The 20,000-nt window shown below is 46.7% G+C and overlaps 1 protein-coding gene across 9 annotated transcripts in view; it reads left to right on the top strand.

Annotated features, from left to right (window-relative positions):
• The window catches only part of ebf3a (EBF transcription factor 3a), a 96,394-nt gene that overhangs the window by 43,423 nt on the left and 32,971 nt on the right, over positions 1–20,000 (top strand). For 6 of the 9 annotated variants that reach the window (XM_062526358.1, XM_062526356.1, XM_062526354.1 and 3 more), the window contains exons 7-8: positions 12,345–12,426; positions 16,466–16,583. In XM_062526358.1, the coding sequence (XP_062382342.1) occupies positions 12,345–12,426; positions 16,466–16,583 (200 nt within the window). Of the gene's footprint in view, positions 1–12,344; positions 12,427–16,465; positions 16,611–20,000 lie in introns of all 9 variants that reach the window. The other 3 variants (XM_062526352.1, XM_062526357.1, XM_062526351.1) reach the window with 1 other exon arrangement.

Below are 20,000 nucleotides of genomic sequence, written 5' to 3'. Positions count from 1 at the left end.
GAGCCTGGGTCATAATATACCCGTGCACTGTGACTAAATTTTATAGTTCATGAAGCACATTAGCATGGAGCTATGTCCTTAGCCTCTCATTCCCCCAAAAAGGCGATTTCAATTTTCAGTGCCCATTTCTGATGAAGATAAATATGACATGCATCATAATTTCCCTGAAGTAAATATCACAAATAATAAAATAGCAGAGAGCAGGCATGTTGAAGGATGGCGGTAATGCTTTCCATTTGTATGGTAAGTGCTGAACCTTGTGGCCTATCAGGTAACAAATTGAATGTTTAATCTTCCACCATGCAGATTGGGGATGGCAATGTAAGCGGGCCTTGTCTCAGTACAAATTGAGAGTCCTCCTGCGACTACCGGAGTATCTGATATTTTGTCTTGTGGGGCCAATGTAGAATGCTTTGTCAGGTAGCTCTCTCAACAAGCCGTGAGAAAACGGGGAGAGAAAAAAAGGGGAAAAAGATAGCAATTTAGCAACTATAAGGCAAACACACTGAGATAACTGGCAAGGCTGGGGTCCACTAAATACCCCGCAAATATTTAGATGGGTCTTTTCAATGAAATGTTCCAATTGCGAGGGAAGTTGGTTGGAGAGCACACGACTCCCTGAGGTGTCACAGAGTGTGTGCATCCTCTGCCGCCTCCATACCCCACTATTTTATTGCCTAATGGAGATGCTTATTTATCAAACTCAGGGATTTTTTGTCAGCATTTCAGAGACCTAATATCAGGGTCCTGTATACACTCATGGTTAATATAGAGGCCTATCATATCTGTATTTCCCTGAGGTCGTTAAAAGTGGGAGCAGCCATATCTGTTCTCCTCTGCAATAGTCTCCTAAACTAGTCGTTCCTCTAAGGAGGATGCTGCATACATAGGCTGCATCAGGGACAGGTTTGGAAGCCTCCCATAGAATGTTTAAGCAAGATACCCTCACCAATATTTTTTTAGAGAAACATTTTATAATAATTTGCATTTAAAATAGTTTGACTTTAGCTTTGCTTTTAATGTGTGTTTTTGCTCTCCATGAGAAATAGAGATAGTACAAGTTCTTTTCCTTTTTGTATTTTGTAATGCTGGCTATAAGATATGCCGTAGGTAAGCAACATCTTGTTCCCCTTTCCCTGCTGTCATCTCAGATCTCCATCTGATGTTAAGACTTGGAATCATATGTCGAATGAGGGCATGTTAATTTTGCCAAAGGTTCTCTTGTATATTAATTTAAGTCGCAGAGAGGGAGATGGGGAATGAGAGAGAGAAGGAGAGAGAAGGAGAGAGAGAGAGAGAGAGAGAGAGGGAGGGAGGGAGGGAGGGAGGGAGGGAGTGCAAGAGAGATAGAGAGAGGATGACACCACATGCATTTTGATTAAGGATTTTATACATGAAGAAATTTTCATTATCTTAGCTCCTTGGCGATTTCCCCCGGATTGGTTGGGATCCTGACCTGCAGCTGTGTCTCAGCGTGTCAGGATAAATGGCGGTGTATGAAAGCACGACCTGCGCCGGATCCCCAGTTACATGAGCAATTAATGGGGTCCTTTACTCCTGGGAGAGCTAGGCCTCTTCATAGCTGCAATAAAGCATTGTACATAAGTAACAAGATTTCGTCCTGCTCCCGTGCCGGATGCCCCCCTGGTAGTTGTGAGGGAAGGGGCTTCCTACATGATTAGAGCTGGAGATTGGTTTCAAACAAATCATGAATTGACACGATAATATGTGCAAATAGATTTCCCAAATCAGAAAAGAATTAAATGTTTAAATCATGTGAGACCTTTTAACCTTTCCCGGCGCAGGGGGCGTGTAGAGAAAAGGACAACATGATCCTGTGGTACACATTCTATTCAGGAGAGAGGGCAGTTTGGAGAAAAAAAAGAGTTCATTCATGTTATGTTGCATTAAGTTACCAGTTTATTTTCTAATGTCCTGGAAGGCAAGCCCTCTAGTGGCAGCTTGGGGAACTCCCTGGGAGTGTTTGGGTTTTTAGGACACTTTGTTCACATCAGTTGTCATGCAGTGCCACTGACGGGGCCCAGAGATGTTTTAATAAAGCTGCTGATCATCGCCCAATAACCTGCAGTCTGCTCGTCTCAACAAAGACACAGGCCCTTAAGCAGCCACAGCCTCCACCAGGAAGCTGACACGGTTATGCATGTGTGTGTGTGTGTGTGTGTGTGTGTGTGTCTGTGTGTGTGTAGCTACACAGGGCCCCACTGCCTGTCTATTTATGCCTCAAACCCTCCACAACAAAACAGAGTTGACAACTTGCTGTTCTCATGGAGGAAGAGGCATTTTTCCCTTATGTGTGTGTGTGTGTGTGTGTGCGAGAGAGAGGCTACATGCATGTGGAGACTGTATGCGCACTTATTATTCACAGATAACCCTCTTTGAAAAGCTATGTCCCTGCAAGACAAGGCACACTATTGGTGTCAGTTGTCTTCATAACAACGATCACTTTGCTCGGCTCTTTTGGAAAGCACTTCTCCTTTTACATTTCTCTCACTGTCACTTTCTCCGTCGCTACTTCAGGCAATCTAGCCGAGCATGCTGTAAACTCCGGCTTCCCATGGTAGAGCTTTTCCTCTCTCTCTTCTCCCCCCCTCTCCCTCTCATCCCCCACTCTTTCCAGCTTTTGAGTGTTCTGTCATTTCAGGGATTTTTTTCCCCCCTTCTTTGAGTCCGCTGTGACTTTACATGAATTTAGGAACAAAAACGGCATCTATTTCCTCCTTAATGAAATGATCAATGTTGTTAATACCCTTCTTGTTTTCCTCTGTCTTTTGGGCGATAAACAATGGTGGTGGGGGGTAGCGTGTAGATAAAAGCCTTTTTCCTGATGCATTTTCCCACCAAAGTGGAAATCCTCCCGCACAGAGAGGCACTTGTGTCGTGATGATGTCATAGACCTGACCTGCTTCTTTCTCACAAAAGCTAAGGTATCACTAGCTGGGCAAACACAATACCTATTCAACAAGGTTACCCTCCTTATGCAGTCGCTGGAACAATGTTATTTTTTGTTTCAGTATTATAAAGCTGGAGTTTTGCAGGAAACCGAACAGACAAAACCTTTATCAGGGACTCTGCTTTAGGCGTCCAGTCACCATAATCCCGTTCCATTAGCGTTTCAATGTGTTTTCTCTTTCCTCTCCTTTCTCCTCGTATATTCACCGGGGTCAAAAGGAAAATGTATTCTATTTTAGTCATGATTGCTTTTAAAGAAAGAAAGCGGAAACATGAGAACGTTACTTACACAAATCATTTTACAGGTCAGAAAAAAAAAGAAGTCTCCGACTGGCCCTTTCTGAAATGAAGCCAATAGAAAACGAATCATAGCCGTGATAATAGAGATTTATCAGTGCACATTTCCAATTAAATTTGTAAATAACAAACAAGCGCGGTGGCCATGATGAGGTGCACAGCACACTCCGTACGCACGACCATGGACAAGCATCACAAGTGTGCCTGACAAACCCGTGACAATGTTAACCTGTAATATATTTGCTTATTAGAATTCTCTGGGTTTCAGTCAACAATATAAAGGAGGGTAAGGCCCCTGGTCCTACCATGTATAAGCACACTGTCTATCTGTGTGTGTGTACATGTGTCTGTGTCTGAGTGTGTGTGTGTTTGTATGTGTGTGTGCGAGCCTCCGTGTGTATGATTCATTCCAGAGCAGTTTTAGTCCTCATAAAATATTCATTTTGGTTGTGCAGGGCCCTGTAATTGCCATCTCTCACCCTGAATAATTTATACTCCGCACAGACTGACAAAGCTTTGCCATACGGCCCTAGATGAATCAGAAACAAGGATCTTTGCTGCCAGCAGCATTATGGTTTCACAAAATATGGCATTCACGTCATCCGCGGACACTGTGTCTCCTAATCCTACCTCTCTTAATTTGTCATTTTTATCTTTGCTCTCAGTCTTAAAAACACACACACACAGCCAAACACACTCATGTGTCCAGCCCACCCTCACACCCCCGTCATTTCCTTAGTTTCTTGTGGGTGCCCTCTTAAGCGAGAGTGAGTGACCCTTCTTGGCTGCATTAGGCTACAGTGTGTGCTTGAAAGCGCTAATGCTCTCTCACCCTCACTTGCTTTCTCATGCTTGATAACTGCCCTATGCTCATGCTCGCTTTAGGGCCATATATTATACATTAGGAATAAAATGATGCAAATAGTCCAGGACCTGCTCACAAGCAGCAGTCAGCTATGAGGGTTTTTTTTCACCCTCCTGCGCCCCCCACCCTTATTCAAACAAAAAGAAAAAGGAAAAAAAAAAAATAAACAAAACAAGCCATCATTTGGAGGAGGCGGGCTGTCTTTGACTAAACAGGGAAATGTTTGACTGAGGCCTTATTAAATCTCTCCTCCCTTTGTGTACACAACTGTTTGATTTTTATTAATTTATTTCCACTCTGCTAGTATTCTTATTTTTTTAGTAGCCCCCCCCCCACACCCCCACCAAACCAGTGAGGTGGTCTGAGCCGTAGCTCTGGCGTGCGTCTCGTCCGAGGAGGGGGCAGGGGAGCAGGGGGCCATGTGCAGGCCTGACTGACCCCTGCTCGGGGAGGAGGTGACGTAACGACGCTGGGCTTGTGTTGTGCTGTGTTGACACGCCGCGGTAATGAAGTTAAGGCCCGGCACACATGTGCCCCGCTCATTAGGCGGCATTACCTGCGTTAAAACTAATAATTGCCACTCGGAGCTGGGCTCCCATTAATCATTTATCATGTTTTAATTCGTTTTTAATCAGGATCCCAGAGACCAGAGAGAGCCCTGCATCAGGCAAGCTTTGCATTAGTGTATGCATCTGCGTGTGTGTGTGTGTGTGTGTGTGTGTGTGTGTGTGTGTGTGTGTGTGTGTGTGTTTTCTCATCTTCATCTTTTTGTGTGTTGCAAAGCTCTGGCCTGATTTGAAATGTGTTTTTTTCCCTCTCCTCTCCCTCTCTCTCTCTCTCTCTCTCTCTCTCTCCCTCACTCTGTCTCCCTCTTTCTCTCTCCTCTTCCTGTTTTTAATTAATAATTAAAATCCGCAAAGATGACAGTTCCTAATTAAAGCAGTCTTGAAAGAATCTGGGAACGTATTAATTTTAGATGGAGGGGAAAGGATAGAAAAACACAAAAGAAAAAGAAAAGGAAGAAGAAAGGGAGCGAGAGTGAGAGAGTGGGGAGAGAGAGAGTGAAAGAGAGAGAGATAGAGAGAGTGCGAAGAATGGGGCGCTAGTATCTGTGGCCCAGACGGAGCTTTTAAGAGCAGCACCAGTGGCCATGCGTGGCCAGCGACTCAAAGGGCCGTCAGGACAGCGCTGCGCTGCTCTGCTCTGCGCTCCCCAGTCCCCCCTCAGACACGGAAACATGAGCCGCACGCTGGGCCCCACATCAAAGGCGCCGGGCTGGGGGGACGCGGAGCCCAGGGTACAATGGGGAGAGGCCAGGGCTCCCTTTAAAACAATGCCGCCGCCACCGAGCGCTGGCGCTAAATCGGCTCACACACCACGGAGGCACAGGGGAGCGGTGGGGCACGGGGGGTGGGGGGATCTGGGGGGGGCTGGAGGGGGGGGGGCAAGGGAGAGAGATAAGACCCCCAACAGGCACCTGCAACAAGTCTGCGAGGGACCTCTGGCTGTGACACCTATGATGCCGGAGACTTACTCGCTGATCAGAGCTGGCAAACAGAGCAGCTGGAGGGATGAAGAGAGAGAGAGAGGGAGAGAGAGAGAGAGGAGAGAGGGAAGGAAGGAGGGAGAGAGGGAGGGAGGGAGGGAGCATGACGGAGAGGGACAGGAGGTACACTGGGAGTGAGTGAGTGAGAGAGAGAGAGAGAGAGAGGGAGAGAGATTTAATGAGCACCTAGCCAAAGACAAAATGCAGACTGATTGACAGGGCCGGTGATCTGCTGGGGAAATAATGTCAGCAGCATGTTACACATTAGGAAGAAAGAGTGTGGAGAGGTAGAGGGAGCAGAGGGGAGCGAGGGGGAAGTGGAGTGGAGGAGAGGAGAGCGCGCCGAGGGTGTGTGTGTGTGTGTGTGTGTGTGTGTGTGTGTGTGTGTGTGTGTGTGTGTGTGTGTGTGTGCGCGGGGGGACAGTAGGCCCATAGAATGCTAACCCAGCAGCAGTAAATTACAGCCTTGTTCAAGTGCATGTGGACGCAGCCTGGGGAGAGAGAGAGAGAGAGAGAGAGAGAGAGGGAGAGAGTGAGAGAGCTCCGCCTCATCTTAACATGGAGAGCATGTCCACGGCGCACAGAACCAGCGCTCTGTCAATCACGGCCACGTGGCGCGCGGGCCAACGCGCGGAAATGGAGGTCATCTCATTTTCAAATGGGAGTCATGATTTATTTGTAGATTAAATTAAACAGTGGTCAAACATGTATGGAGGCTATAGATTGAGCTCAGCGGCTGCAGCTGGATCTCCATAGCACTTAGCCTCCTATCAGCGGCGTGTGATGTTGGAGATCAGAGCACCTGTAAGCACCCTCTTGACAGCAAGTTCAGCTGCAGGAGAAGGAGGCAGGAAATTGTCAGATAAGGGTCCTCGGCCAAATGGAAGGCTGTGGAGGGAGCTTTGCTGGAAGAAATAGTTAATTTTCAGGAAAGGAAAAAAAAAACTAATAATGTCGGATGGTGAGGTGTTTGTCTGGAGATAAAGGAATGATAGGATCTGGGAAAGTCAGTCCCCCGGTGATCATAGAGCAAATATTGTTAATGTTGTGGGGTTACTGTGAGCGAGCGACGCTCAAATGACTGCTGCATGCACAAGCAGAGGGAGCGTGCTGCGGTGGCTGCCATGTTGGAACATCCGCCCAGCAGGCAGAGGCCACTGATGGCTGAACTCCCGAGCCGGCCCATGAATATTCCATGTAGCCCTGCGACATCTCCTGCCATACGCGTGGGGCAGCGTGGACAGGCCCAAACACCCGCTCTTAAAGCGCACACACACACACACACACGCCTTTTTTGTGTATTGTGGAGGGCAGTGGAGTGAGTGAGTGAGCGAGGGAGAGAGAGAGAGAAAGAGAGAGAAAGCAGAAAAAAAGGAAAAACCAGAACACTTACAATGGGCCATCTGGTTCCTGCCGTAAAAACGCACCACCCTTCTCCCCACCTCCTCCGCCATGATGTCATGTGTCCATCTAAGGGGATCTATAACATTAAAAAAAAAAAAAAAAAAAAAGCGCACGAGGAGGAAAAAAAAGAGAAGAATTTAATAAGACTGGTGTTAAAGCAATTTGTCATGGCACATTTGAAGAATAAATCACCCTAATGGCAGGCTGCGCTCTCCTGTCTTTTACACCGTCCCTTTACTGGGCCTTAAGTGCGCCAACCTGCCCGCATGGCCAATGAGCAGCGCCGCGCGGCAGGAGGAGAGGAGCTGACATTAAGACCCCAGCATTTTGGAAATCCAATATGTATTGACCTGTGTACTATCTGTGTGTAGAGATCTGATGTCAGCAGAATGTACTCTTGTATGGGAAGCGCTCATTACAGGGGCTTTCTGAGGGGAGCACATTGTCTCGCAGGCTGAAGGGGGCCCGATCGGCTAGGATTGCTGGGTAATCAATACTGGCCGCGACTGATGGCCTGCCTTGCCGAGGCGCACAGCTGCGACCACTGCTTTCAGCACCTTGCCAGCAATTAGCGCAGACCGCTGTGAAGCCTCGGCACTGACCACTCCACCACCAATCACCGCCAGTCACCGCCAGGCCTCCTCTTTCTTCTCTTTTTTTTGGCCTTGACATGGAGATCTCACCCATCTGCCATTGTATTTCTTTACAGTCTCTTAACCATTCATCTTAGGGGGCGGGTGGACGGGTGGGGGGGAGAGAGAGGGGGGAAAATCTGTTTAGTTTTCTCTCTCCCTCTCTCTCCCTCTCTCTCTCTCTCTCTCTCTCTTCCTCTCTTCCTCTCTCCCTCTCTCCCTCTGTCTTTCTCTCTATCCCTCCCTCTCTCTCTCTCTCTCTCTCTGTCTCTCTTTCTTTTTCATTATTGTGTCTCTTGTGTTTGCGTGGAATTGAACGGTCTGAAATACTAAGCGGGCTCTGGCAAAACAAAACACACCGGCTCGTAGTGAACCATTAACACTCATCGAGGAAAAATTAGTGCCGCTCGTGGTGGGAGCTCTGATGTCTCTCCTGGGTGGGAGCTGCGCATGCTCGGCGCTAAAGTCACCCAAAAGACTGCTGGCAATATCACTGAGATGAGAAAGACACGCAGCTCAGCACATGTACCGCTAACACGCATGGCCTGGCTGCCCAACATGCTTACTTATTATTCCTGTTCCTCCTCATGTGAGTCCCACTGCCTCTGATCTGAGATCTGCATTAGAATAATAGAGACATAGCCCAGGGTAGCGAGCACAGGCTTCACGGCCTCGCCTGCTCCCACATTAAGTCACACTGGTGAGGGAGGAGAGGAACGGGGGAGAGAGAGAGAGAGAGAGAGGGATAGAGAGAGAGAGAGATGGGAGCCAGGCTCACTAGTGAGGACTAAACCCAAGCACCAATTACGCCCGGTAGCAAACAGGAGGATCCCCTCTCCTCCACTATTTGTTTTTAAATGTCTTCTTGTCTGATGAATGGCGTAGGGATTAGAGATATGGACAAGAAAGAGAGATCGCTCTCTTTTTTCCCCCATATATTTCATTTGAGCCTCTCCTTGAGTCTTGGCAGAGAAATGATCTCGCAATCGTATGAGTTAAGATAAGACGAGGGGGCATTACGGCGCTGGCATGACTGAAAGTCTCCCCTCGTTTCCTCCACCACCCCCCTCAATTAGAGGCTCCGTGAAGCCCTGGCTGCTTAAAACGTCAAGGCCCCGTGCATTTCTAAAGAGACAATATACGTTTTTCTCTCTTTGACCAGAGGGGGAGAAATCATTATTGCGTGATTAGTGACAGTGGTTAGGTGGGAAAGGAGCACTGGCAAGCGTGGAGCAAAAGGACAAGTTGTATTAATTACCCAGGCCCTGGCCAGCAAGAGCATTTTATCAGTGATTTGTCGACGGGTAAGTTGCAGTCAGAGATAAAAGTACGGGAGCGCCCGCGGATCTGAGCTGGGTGATGGGGACGTGGGAGGCTAGGGCTGGGGGGGTTGGGGGTGGGGACGAGGGGCTTGCAGCGGAGAAATTAAACACGTCTGCAGCGCTTTTTTTTCTCTGACAAACCAAATTCGCTTCTTGTGTAATTGATAACTGCCTCGTCCAATTATTTTGCACATTACAATACACAGAGGTCCCTTTCGCTGGGTTTTGCGGTGCTGTAATTAGCTATGCTAATATCCCCTTTATTGGCCCTAATATTGCTCAACACCTTTCGCCATACTGGAAGTCACCAGAGTCCTGTGGCCTGTCAGAATTGCTGATTATTGAGAAGGATAGCTTTAATCAAACATAATTGCAGTTAATTTTCTCCCTTGCTCTCCATTGCCAACATCTAATGCTGTGAACTCCTTGATATTCCATTAAATTACAATTTAACAGCCGCCTTTGTTTCTGATCGTCCTGAACAACACCACAAAGTTCTATAGCCATTAAAAAAAGAGAGAGAAGTGTTTGGTCGTAATTGCTTCCATGCTCACAAAGGACCAATTTACACAATACCCATGTAGAATTTAAACTGCTCCTAATGCAGCGTATATTGCGATGGCACTTAGGACTACAATTGGAATTATTTTCATCAGATAGCGGCAGGCTTTGGCTAATCAACTTCATAAAAGTAAATATAAATGAGCTAAACATGGAGTGATTGAACGGACTTTTAATGAGCAGGTCAGTCTTTATGCAGCCTGAGGGGGGGGGGTGGGGGTGGGAAACGAGGCCCTTTCAGGAGTCAGCCAGAGTTTGTTTTTCAGTGAGGGCTGGAAAAAGAAATGTTTACTTCAAAGAGACTGTTTCCGATCGTGTTTGTTTGTTGGTTTGTTTGTTTGCCTATAGCGGCGTGTCTTTTTTCTTCTTTCGTCTCTTATAGAGATGGTATTCTTTGCCTCAGGGCTGCAATCATTCTCCTCTCAATAAGCTTCACTGTTAATTGTCATCATAATGGAGCCTCTCTCATGAAAATGTATCTCTAGCTACAAACACTGAGCGACACCAACAAAGCAATTGTTTCTATTCAACATATTCTTGTCCTGGGGTCTTACAGTACTTGTAATATGACAGTGTCACGGCTTTATTATAGTACGTTTTTCAATAGTCTGCGCGCCTGTGTGGTGTGTGTGCGTGCACGTGTGTGTGCGTGCACGTGTGTGTGTGTGTGTGTGTGATTGAGTGTGTGTGTGTTTGTGTGTCAGAGAGGCCGTTTGTTAGGAGGAACTCGGGTGTCTGGGAGAGAGTGAGGAGAGTAAATAAGGCCATATTTCAGGGTTGATTTACTCCAATACCTGCTGTGAAAGATTATGAGTCTGTGGGGAAATAAAGCGGGGTCAGAGAATTAGTGCCCATAATGGTCATTTTGATAATGGGCGGAAGGATGCCACTGGAAACACACTGTACACAATTAAATGTAATGTACTAATGACAGCGTCAGGGCTTTTTATCGCCAACCTCGCCTCGTCTGACGACAGGCCAATCTGCATGGGAAAGCCATGAAAATAAAACGGACTTAGTATCGATACTGAATGACAAAGATTTTTCTGAAACACACTATAAAGACCTTCTCTCTCTCTCTCTCTCTCTCTCTCTCTTTTCTTTCTCTATTTCTTTCTTTCTCTCTCTCTCTCCCTCTCTCTCTCCTTTTCTCTCACTCTCTCCCCATCTCTCCCTGTCTTGTGCAGTCTGGAGGGAGGCAGTTGGAGAATGTGTATAAATGACTGGAGGAACAGGAGAGGTGTTCAGGGTTACAGATGCCATTTCACATTTTGATTTATTGTGCTGGCCGCTGTCCCTTTGGAGACCTGAAGTGTGCTGCTCCAAAAAAAAAAAAAAAAGAGAGAGAGAGAGAGCGAGAGAGAGAGAGAGTCTTCTTTCTGCATAGAGCCCCAGTGTTTGCCAAGCGGAATGCATTTGTTAACTCAACAAAAATATAATCAGCCATGCATGACATCAAAACGTGGGATGCAATCTCTGCATTTCTGCCAGGAAAAAAAAAAGAAACGGGAAAAAATACATCTAACCTCAGGGATCAGAATGGGCTGATGAAGTTAAATAAATATTTGTGTATCGCATGTGACTTCCCTATTTCCGAGCACTGAGGAAGCCCATGCACAAACACGACATGAATTCTGCTGGAATGTTCGCCAGCCTCTGAGACGGTGAAGAATTGGCAGCGGACATTTTGCACGTGGACCGAGCGCTAGCTAGCAAGCAGCGTTGTTAGAAATTACACTTGAAAGACGCTAAGCCCTCCCAGCTCAGCTCCCTCACTCCAACCTAAGCCCCCCTCATCTCCCTGCATCTCCCAGGAAATGGCAGGGGTACATTTTAAAAAAGGGGGCTGTAATGAGGCTTTACGAAGAAGACGAGAAGTAGAAGAGGAGATAGAGGTAGAGAGATCGAGAGAGAAAAGAAGCGAGGGAAAGAGAAAGAGGAAGAGGCACCCATATATGCACTACCCCCTCATACCCAGGGGTCCCTCACATGGGAAAGTTGTCAGCTTAAGAGCAGAGGGTGCCTGTAGCATGGGGTGCCTTCTCCCCTTCCCCTTCTCCGACATGACATTTGTTCAGAAGATTAGCCAGGTTGTAATTTGCGCCATAATTGCCCTGCGCGGATGTCCCAGAAGTGGGGCAAACCTAATTGCCTGACAGGACTATAACTTTGTGGCATGCTCTCACCTTGTTAGGTCCTTCTCTTGATGCTCCTCAAATGAGCCCTGGCCGCAGGTGTGCCTAATTTGCCTCACTATTGAGCACGTTAAGCTTTAATTGCAGAGTGGTTGTTTGGAGGAATAGGTGGGCGGAATATCAAGTGACTTCCTGTATGTTGATGGCAGATGGGTGGTAAAAGAGTGGTGTGATCCCCGAAGCTTCCGCCTTGGAGGGAGCCAGGCACCTTGCAACAGACCTGTCCATTGGGAGGGGAAACAGCTTTTGTAAGGGGAAAAGAAAAGAGAAGAGAGAGAATAAAATTCTCTATGATTATATCTTGTTTTGCTTGGCTAGGGTTTTATCATCAGCCAAGAGGTCTACAGTTGGTTCCTGGGTAGCCTAGGTGCTTTTTCAATTGAACATTTGTATCCCCCCTCCTCCCCATCCTCGCTTTTACTAAAAGTTTTTTTGTTGTGTATTTTACAGTGTCATTGATTTTGCCAAGTGAGCTTTTTGCCTTGTGAAGGTTTATTTTGAGATGGATTGATTGTCTAACGTGGAGTCTCTCCCTCTTGTGCTCTCTTGCAGATTCTTTTTGAAATTCTTCCTCAAGTGCAATCAGAACTGCTTGAAGAATGCAGGAAACCCGCGAGACATGCGCAGATTCCAGGTACTTCACACTCACACAGGACCACATTTACTTCTCTTCATTGCTTTCTGTTTTTCCCTCTTCGGTTGACGCACACACACACACACACACACACACACACACACACACACACACACACACACACACACACACACACACATGCACTCACTGGCGTGTTGTATCCCAAATGGTTGCTTATTCTAAAGTAAAACCAGACGGGGCTGGCCCTCTCTCACCTCTCCCCAGGTTGTGGCGAGCCTTATTGCTTTGCAGATGTATTTAATCAGGGTGGGGAGGCCGGAGTGGCCAGAGCTGGAGCCGGAGCGGCCCGCTCTCCCGGGACACAACAATGCAGCTGCGCTCAGGACTTGTTCATATTCAGCAAACTCTCCCAAGGCATCTCTGGACGGGTCCGTGTCCAGCTAAGGAAGTGCACACCAGTTAAAACAGCACGCTGTCAATCACAACTTCGTCCAGATGCGCAAAGAAAAAAAATCACTTTTGGAATCGATCAATTAGAAAGTGTCGTTAATGTACAATATAAAGCACATGGCACAAAAACCAAAATGGCCACCCATTTTTATCCTGTAATTGCCACGTCTTTAGCACTCAACAGAGCGTGTGGCACAAGTGTTGTATTGACAACCCGTAGCCTTGGTCAGTATTTGTAGTGTTGACCAAACCAGTCATCCAGCACACTTTAGACAGAGGTGTGTATGTGTGTGTGTGTGTGTGTGTGTATATATATATTTGAGGGTTATATAGATCTATCTGGGAGCAGAGCTCCTTGAAAATAACGCAGTGTGGCTTTCATTTTTCATACTTTGGAGCTGCAAGTGGCATTGGAGATATTGATCCATGCGCTGAGAGCAGAAGGTCAAGCCAGGAGTGAGTGGAAGTGTCCTCTTTGTCTCCGCGGTGACTAAAAGAAGCATCCGTCACCACTGATCTGGCGGTGGACAATGGAGCCACCAGTCATGGGGAGGACTTCTCCTGGGTCTCGCGCTGGCCTCTAATCCCCCCTCCTCCCCCAAGGTTTAACTGGACTTAACGGCGTGTCAGGCCCCTCAGCAGTATTTTCAGGAGCTTGCGCTACCTCAGCACCTTGAGGAGGTGTGTGTGTGTGTGTGTGTGAAGAGAGAGAGAGAGAGAGGAGAGCAGAGTCATACTGATACTGTTCAGACCTCAGAGCACACACACACACACACCCTTACACACTCATTCTCTTTCTGAGGCACTCTCTGCAGATGGCTGCTCAGCTAACTGGTCAAAGAGGCCTTCTATTTTTACCCATTGAAAGTCTTCCTAAATAAAACACTAGTCTGTAGAATAACAACAACACATGTATTTCCCCCACCCTCTACAGTATATAATATGTTTTCATTTCAAATCCTTTGGCATCAAACTGTGTGAGAAAAAGCCAACTTGATTGAGGAGAGAGTTGTATTTGTTTTAAACTATTAAATACCCATTTACAAATAAAAAAATATATATATGGCACAAACTTACTGCTATTGCATGGCAGTATAGCCATAAATCAAATAAAAAAAAAATAAAAAAGGGTGTTTTTGTAAAAATAAATACTAAAAAAAAATGAAAGGGCAAAACATTAAAAAGTGAGGCTTTGAAACGGTTGACGTTAAAGAGACCACTCTTTTGGCTTTCATCCCTGCCTCCTCGCCGCTGAACTAAATGCCATTTCCAGAGTAAATTTCACAGATGCTCCATCCACGGTGTTCTGCTGGCAAGGTCGTGCTTTTTGCATGCCTCCCTTCCCCACTTACTACCACAAAGCAGCTGGAGGCCGGAGCGGGCCCTATCCATCATCCTCTCCACGGCCCGACTCTGAACCTGGACACAAGAATGGAGCCCTTTCACTTCTGCGCAGGGAGAGCGAGGGGGGGAAAAAAGAGGCGAATTCCATTGACATACCGAGGTCAATCACCATCCCAATGAACCTGAGCAGGGGGCTTTACTTTTTTCCTTCTCCCTCTCTCTCTCTCTCTCTCTCTCCTTCTTCTCCTTCTCTCCATCTCTCTCTCTCTCTCTCTCCCTCTCTCTCTCTCTTCCTCGCACCCCCTCATGGAAAACACATTCCCTATTCAAGCGCCAATCCCCTCCTATTCACATGCAAAAAAACCTCATTACCAGACATTAAATGCAACTGTATAATTGGGATTGTTTACTAAACAGACAGAAGAAGGGGGCCCTCGCTAATTCATTTGAGGGGTCTCGGACCACCCTCTCCAAAATCCCCTCCAATCTCCCTATTCCCCTGCACTGCAAACCCTCGGCCAGGCCGGCCTGCTCCTAATGAGATAAAACAACTAATCAATATATCAATAGATCAATGTGAATGGTGACTATTAGGGTAAAAAGGAGCCGCAGGCGGCGTTTGAGAGACTGCTAATGGCAGATAGAGCACATGACTGACTCTCCTCCATGTGTTCACTTAAGTGGCAGATTAAACTGTAATTGTACCGGGTTTGAAAAGGACTCTGTAATACAAAATGGAGGCTCGGGGATGAGTGGCAGGTATCGGTTTCTCCCACTTAAGCGACGCTCTCATCCTTTATCGGTGCAAGCACACTTGTAACTGCCAGTGTCTTTCATTTAAAGGAGAAAAAAAGGAGAGCACTCTTATCCCAGTAAAGGTTAATTATATTCCTTGAAGAAGAAATTGAATGTGCTTTATTTAGACTTGATTCAAGGAGATTTCCTCTTTGACTTACTGACAGACGGGCGGCTCCCTCCAATGAGTGCTCCCTCCCTCCCCCTCCACCCCCCACCCTCCCAAAATAGAAAACAATGTGAAAATGATAACCATTTAGCAATGAAAATTAAACTTTGTAACCTCCCTGATAGAGGCTAATGCATTTTCAGAGGGCTTGGATGAGGAGATAAGCATTCTCAAATAAGACCCGCTATGACCTCCACAAAAACGCTATGATAATAACTTGTCCAACATCATGGGGGAAAGGATTGATCCTAATTTGTGAATTTCTTAATTTGTTGATCCTGAAGGCACTCTTCTGGTTCAGAGAGGGAGGGGGGGCATTGTGGGGGGGCATGTTTTAAATGGCAGCCCACCACTTTGTCTCCTGTAGCCTGGAATAGGCCATTAACAACCCGAGCTGAGAGCCAACACACAGGGGGAAGTTTTAACGACTCCCATTCTGTTTTGCTACTCAAGGTGTGAAAACAGACTCTTTTTCTGATTGGTGTGATATAATTTATTGTCTTAATAACGTGAAACCCACGGGGAGATGTACCATGAAACCGAGGAAGGGATTTAAAAAAAAAAAAAAAAAAAAAAAAGAGCAATTTTTTTTCCTACCCTTTTCTTCCTCCCTCACCATTTGCAAATTAACCAAATGGCTGGAGTTCATGCCCCAAACGATGGGAGATATGAAATGTGTTTTAATTTATTGTTTTGAAGGTGTTGAGTCTCGGTGCGGTCCTCTGAATACAAAAGCAAAGCTCAGGGTAACGATGTGGGGAGCGCTGAACAGTGACCGGGAGAAGTCAAACAAACAGAGGAATAAAAAAGGCCGCGCTGCGAGAAGATGGCAGCGCCAGGGCATCGTCCTCCAAAGCCCTCCACGCAACATCTTTCAGGGATCCACCATTAACTGTGCTGCATACTGAGCCAGCCACTAATACCAAGACACAGGCTGGGGGTTGCTGTGTGTGTGTGTGTGTGTGTGTGTGTGTGTGTGTGTGTATATATATGTGTGTGTGTATGTGTGTGAGAGTGAGTGGGTGGATGGGTGGATGGGTGGTGGGGTTTCAGGCTTTGTTCTGTTTGGCCTCACACACAAGCCTGGGTCCAACAAAGGCACAAGTGAAGAGAAACAGTGTGTGTGTGTGAAGAGAAACAGTGTGTGTGTGAAGACGCTCTCTCAAAGCTGCTGTGTGATCAAATGGGGCCTTTGCTGCTGGGCCTGAGTGGCTGGTGGTGCGGGCGGGCGGCGTGTGCCCGTGTGCCCCGCTTGGTCGGGCACTGCCACAGCTTCAGCCATAATGACGCTTGGTCCTCTCTCTCTCACTCTCGTTGCAGGTTGTTGTATCGACAACCGTTAACGTGGACGGCCATGTCCTGGCTGTCTCCGACAACATGTTTGTACACAACAACTCCAAACACGGCAGAAGGGCTCGTCGTCTCGACCCTTCAGAAGGTACGGCTCCTCCTTATATGGAAAATGGTAGGCACATTTTACATGGCTTTTGATTTGTAACGCTTCCTCCCGCCCTCTTGCTTTCCACTCGTTTTTCTCCCTCTCTCTTTTTCTCCTCTCTCCCCTCTCCCACTCTTCATCACCTCATCAAGTTCACACCGTTTCACTCACCCTATATAGCTACCTGCCTGCTAGGTGTAGGCCTTCAGTGCACTTCAATACTAGTGTAGTCCATAGAGAATGCTACTCCCATGCTCACTAGTGTAATCTCTGATTTCCTCATTCATAGTAATCATTCATGTCAACCTCTCTCCAATCTATTTTGCTATTTGCTTCCTTCATGCCTCACACACTTATTATTATTTATTATTACTATTATTATTGTTATTATATTATTATTATAATTATAATAATTATAATTATTATTATGATGCAAGCAAAACTGCATGTTGTCTGTTGACCCCTACCCCCAGTGGGCCCCCCTTGTGTTTGTGTATGTTCGTCTATATGTGTGTGTGTGTGTGTGTGTGTGTGTGTGTGTGTGTGTGTGTGTGTGCATTGTGTTTCACGGCTTGATGGAGAAAAAAAGGGGGTCGCGTGTGCAAATGGTTTGATGTGGGGGTCAGCCGTGTGTTTGTGGGGAGTGCAGCTGCTCCTCTCGCAGAGCAGGCAGCGCAGTCCAGCCCAACACAGCACAACACAGCCCAGCACAACACAGCACTGCTCACCCCTGTGACTGACTGATTGCCTGCTCGGCAAAAATGAGAATTAAGGGGGCCGGAGCAAAGCTTGGCAAATTCACATGCAAAATGGCCTGATTTCAACCCTCTAACCTTTCCTGATGGACTGCTCTCCCTCTCGTAGTCGGGGGGAGCAGAACGAGCCAAGACACATTAGCTATCTTAGGTCAGCTCAAATGGGCGAGTCACAGAGTCCAGCTATTTGAAGGGATAACATTTATGTTTTTGTTTTATTAATCACTCAGTAATTATCATATCAGTAAACTGAGAGTCATGTTGTACAGGAAAACCCAGAGACATTGTATGAGACAAACTCTTCAGGGCAAGAAAAGCTAACTTGTTTGTTCTGTTCTGTTTTGTTTTTTAAAAAACACGGTTGTTGTTTTTTTTTTATTCCTTATTAATGGCAAAATGGTGGAATGAAATAATAATAATTGAGGGTTGGCCCTGAGCGGTGGAGTCGTTATGCCCCATGACGTATTGTTTGTCTCCTCTCCAGCGCCTGCTAGATGGAAGGTGTGTTTTGCTTAGCAACCGGCTTTAATTAGGAGAGCAATTAAAGAGGTTGAGGCCTCTCCCCCCGTCTCTGAGGGTCCCCCGGGACCCCGGGCTGGCGTCTGCGCGAGCCTCGGCCCAGCCCACCCCACCACCGCTGGGGCAATCCGTCTTCAAAGCCCAATTTGCGGACACCCCCCCTCCTCCCCTTTTATTGTAAATCCATCTTATTTTTTTCCTGTTGTACGATCATCTTATATCTCCCTGTTTATTTGATTTGAACACAGAATGAACATGTGTTCGCATGGACGAGAATACCAGATAAGACAGCAAAATACACACACACACACACACACACACACACACACACACACACACACACTAAAGAACTGCTAAAGAAATCAAGAAGTAGGCTTCCCCCCCCCTGTCATTCTTCATAAGAGACATGTCGGTAAAATAAGACAAGATTTATATTTAAAAAAAATTCAATTTCCAACAAAGCTATTAAGGCCAACGGAGATTATTTGACAAGTCTTTTAAATTTGTGGGAGTTTGAAAGTGCTCACCTCCTCCCCACACACCCACACGTGTACCTTGTGTCTGATCCTCGCAGCACTTGGCTGCCTGCTGTTTAATCCGTCCCAAACGTCAAATTCAGACTCCACAGATATTACTGCCGCCCTTTCAATACAAGCCTTTAAATGCATCCAGGGTGCACTTTAAAGAACAATCAGTTCCCCGCTCGTGATTGTCATTTAACATATGTCTAAAAAGCATACGACTCATTTTTAAGTACTCTATTAAACTCTAAAAGCTGTTGGAGAATTACATTTCTGTGAATCGCTGTCTTTGTTCACAGAAAGAGAGAGAGACAGAGAAAGAGAGAAAGTGAAAGAGAGAGAAAGAGAGGGAGAGAGAGAGTTGGGAGCAGTTGAAAGCTCTAAAACTAAATGGAAAAACATCTTTCACTGCGCGGCGTTGTCTGTGTGGGATGTAGTGGAGCTACAGGATGTACAGTCATAAAACGTAATCCCATCCATGTCTCCACGCCGCTCCAGACTCATGCTAGACAGACAGTGTGCTTTAGATTAGCAACACATTCTTTCAGGCGATAAGTGCCCGGCGAAAAAGTACAGATACGGTCCTAAGAGCTGCTCTCTCCTCTCCTAAACCTCTTATCTAATCATCTAATGCCGGCTAATGTTCACGGACAGCAAATTTACTCCAGCTTGTGATCTCCAAGTAAAAGTAATTCCCTCTCTCCGCCTCTGTGGGCCCCAGCCATCGTCTTTATTTCAAGGCTGGCGAGAGCGCACTTCAAATTATTTACAGTTGTTGGATTCCACCTGTGGGCCAAAGAAGTCTTTATGGCTAGAGAAGTCGTGTTAATATCAATACTCATTCAAACTCGGGCGCACACACGCACACACACAAACACACACACACACATAAGCCCACACTCGCACACAGATGCTTGTGAACGCGTGCACACACACAGACATACGCATATGTTCATTCACACACATTCAGATGCATATGTTGGTTCACACAGAGGCACATGTTTTCACACCATCTTGCGTCCATGTTTTCGGAAACACTTCCTCTTTTTCCCTCTCTTTCTTTCCCCCCTCTCCCTCTCTCTCTCTCTCCCTCCCTCTCTCTTTCCTTCCTTCACTCACACCCACACGTATAGATAAACACACACACACACGCACACACACACACACACACACACACACACACACACGCACACAGACTTGTTGTTCCCCAGTCCATAAATGACCCCGTCGTCAGCAGCGTGGAGCACCCTGTGTGTGTCTTCCCTGGGCTGCGCTCAAGGCCTGCGGGCTGGGCTGATTTGCATGCCAAGTGGCTGTAATGCTGTTAGGTTTATGCAATAAAGACAAGCGAATCCAGGCTGCAGGGCTTTAGCGAGCTAAAGGGAACAGATGGGCCTAGAGGAGGTAAAAGGTATAATCCCATCAGCTGCACTAGCTGCCTACCATCTGGACATCCTAAGCACAATTACAAGACATTTTAGCAGGCAGAACAAAGGAAGTCTTCACCAGGCAAGATGAGACCTGTTTGAGTGTCTCAATATTGTGTGCGGCCGAGGAGGAAGGTGACAAACGCCGGCGCGTTGCCTTGGGATGAGAGCGCTGATTAGAGCTTCACACTGCGC

The sequence above is a fragment of the Sardina pilchardus genome, chromosome 22 (genome assembly GCF_963854185.1).
Source record: "Sardina pilchardus chromosome 22, fSarPil1.1, whole genome shotgun sequence".
NCBI lineage: Eukaryota > Metazoa > Chordata > Actinopteri > Clupeiformes > Clupeidae > Sardina > Sardina pilchardus.
Note: the sequence above shows the minus strand (reverse complement) of the source record. Positions and strands in the feature narration are given on the sequence as shown.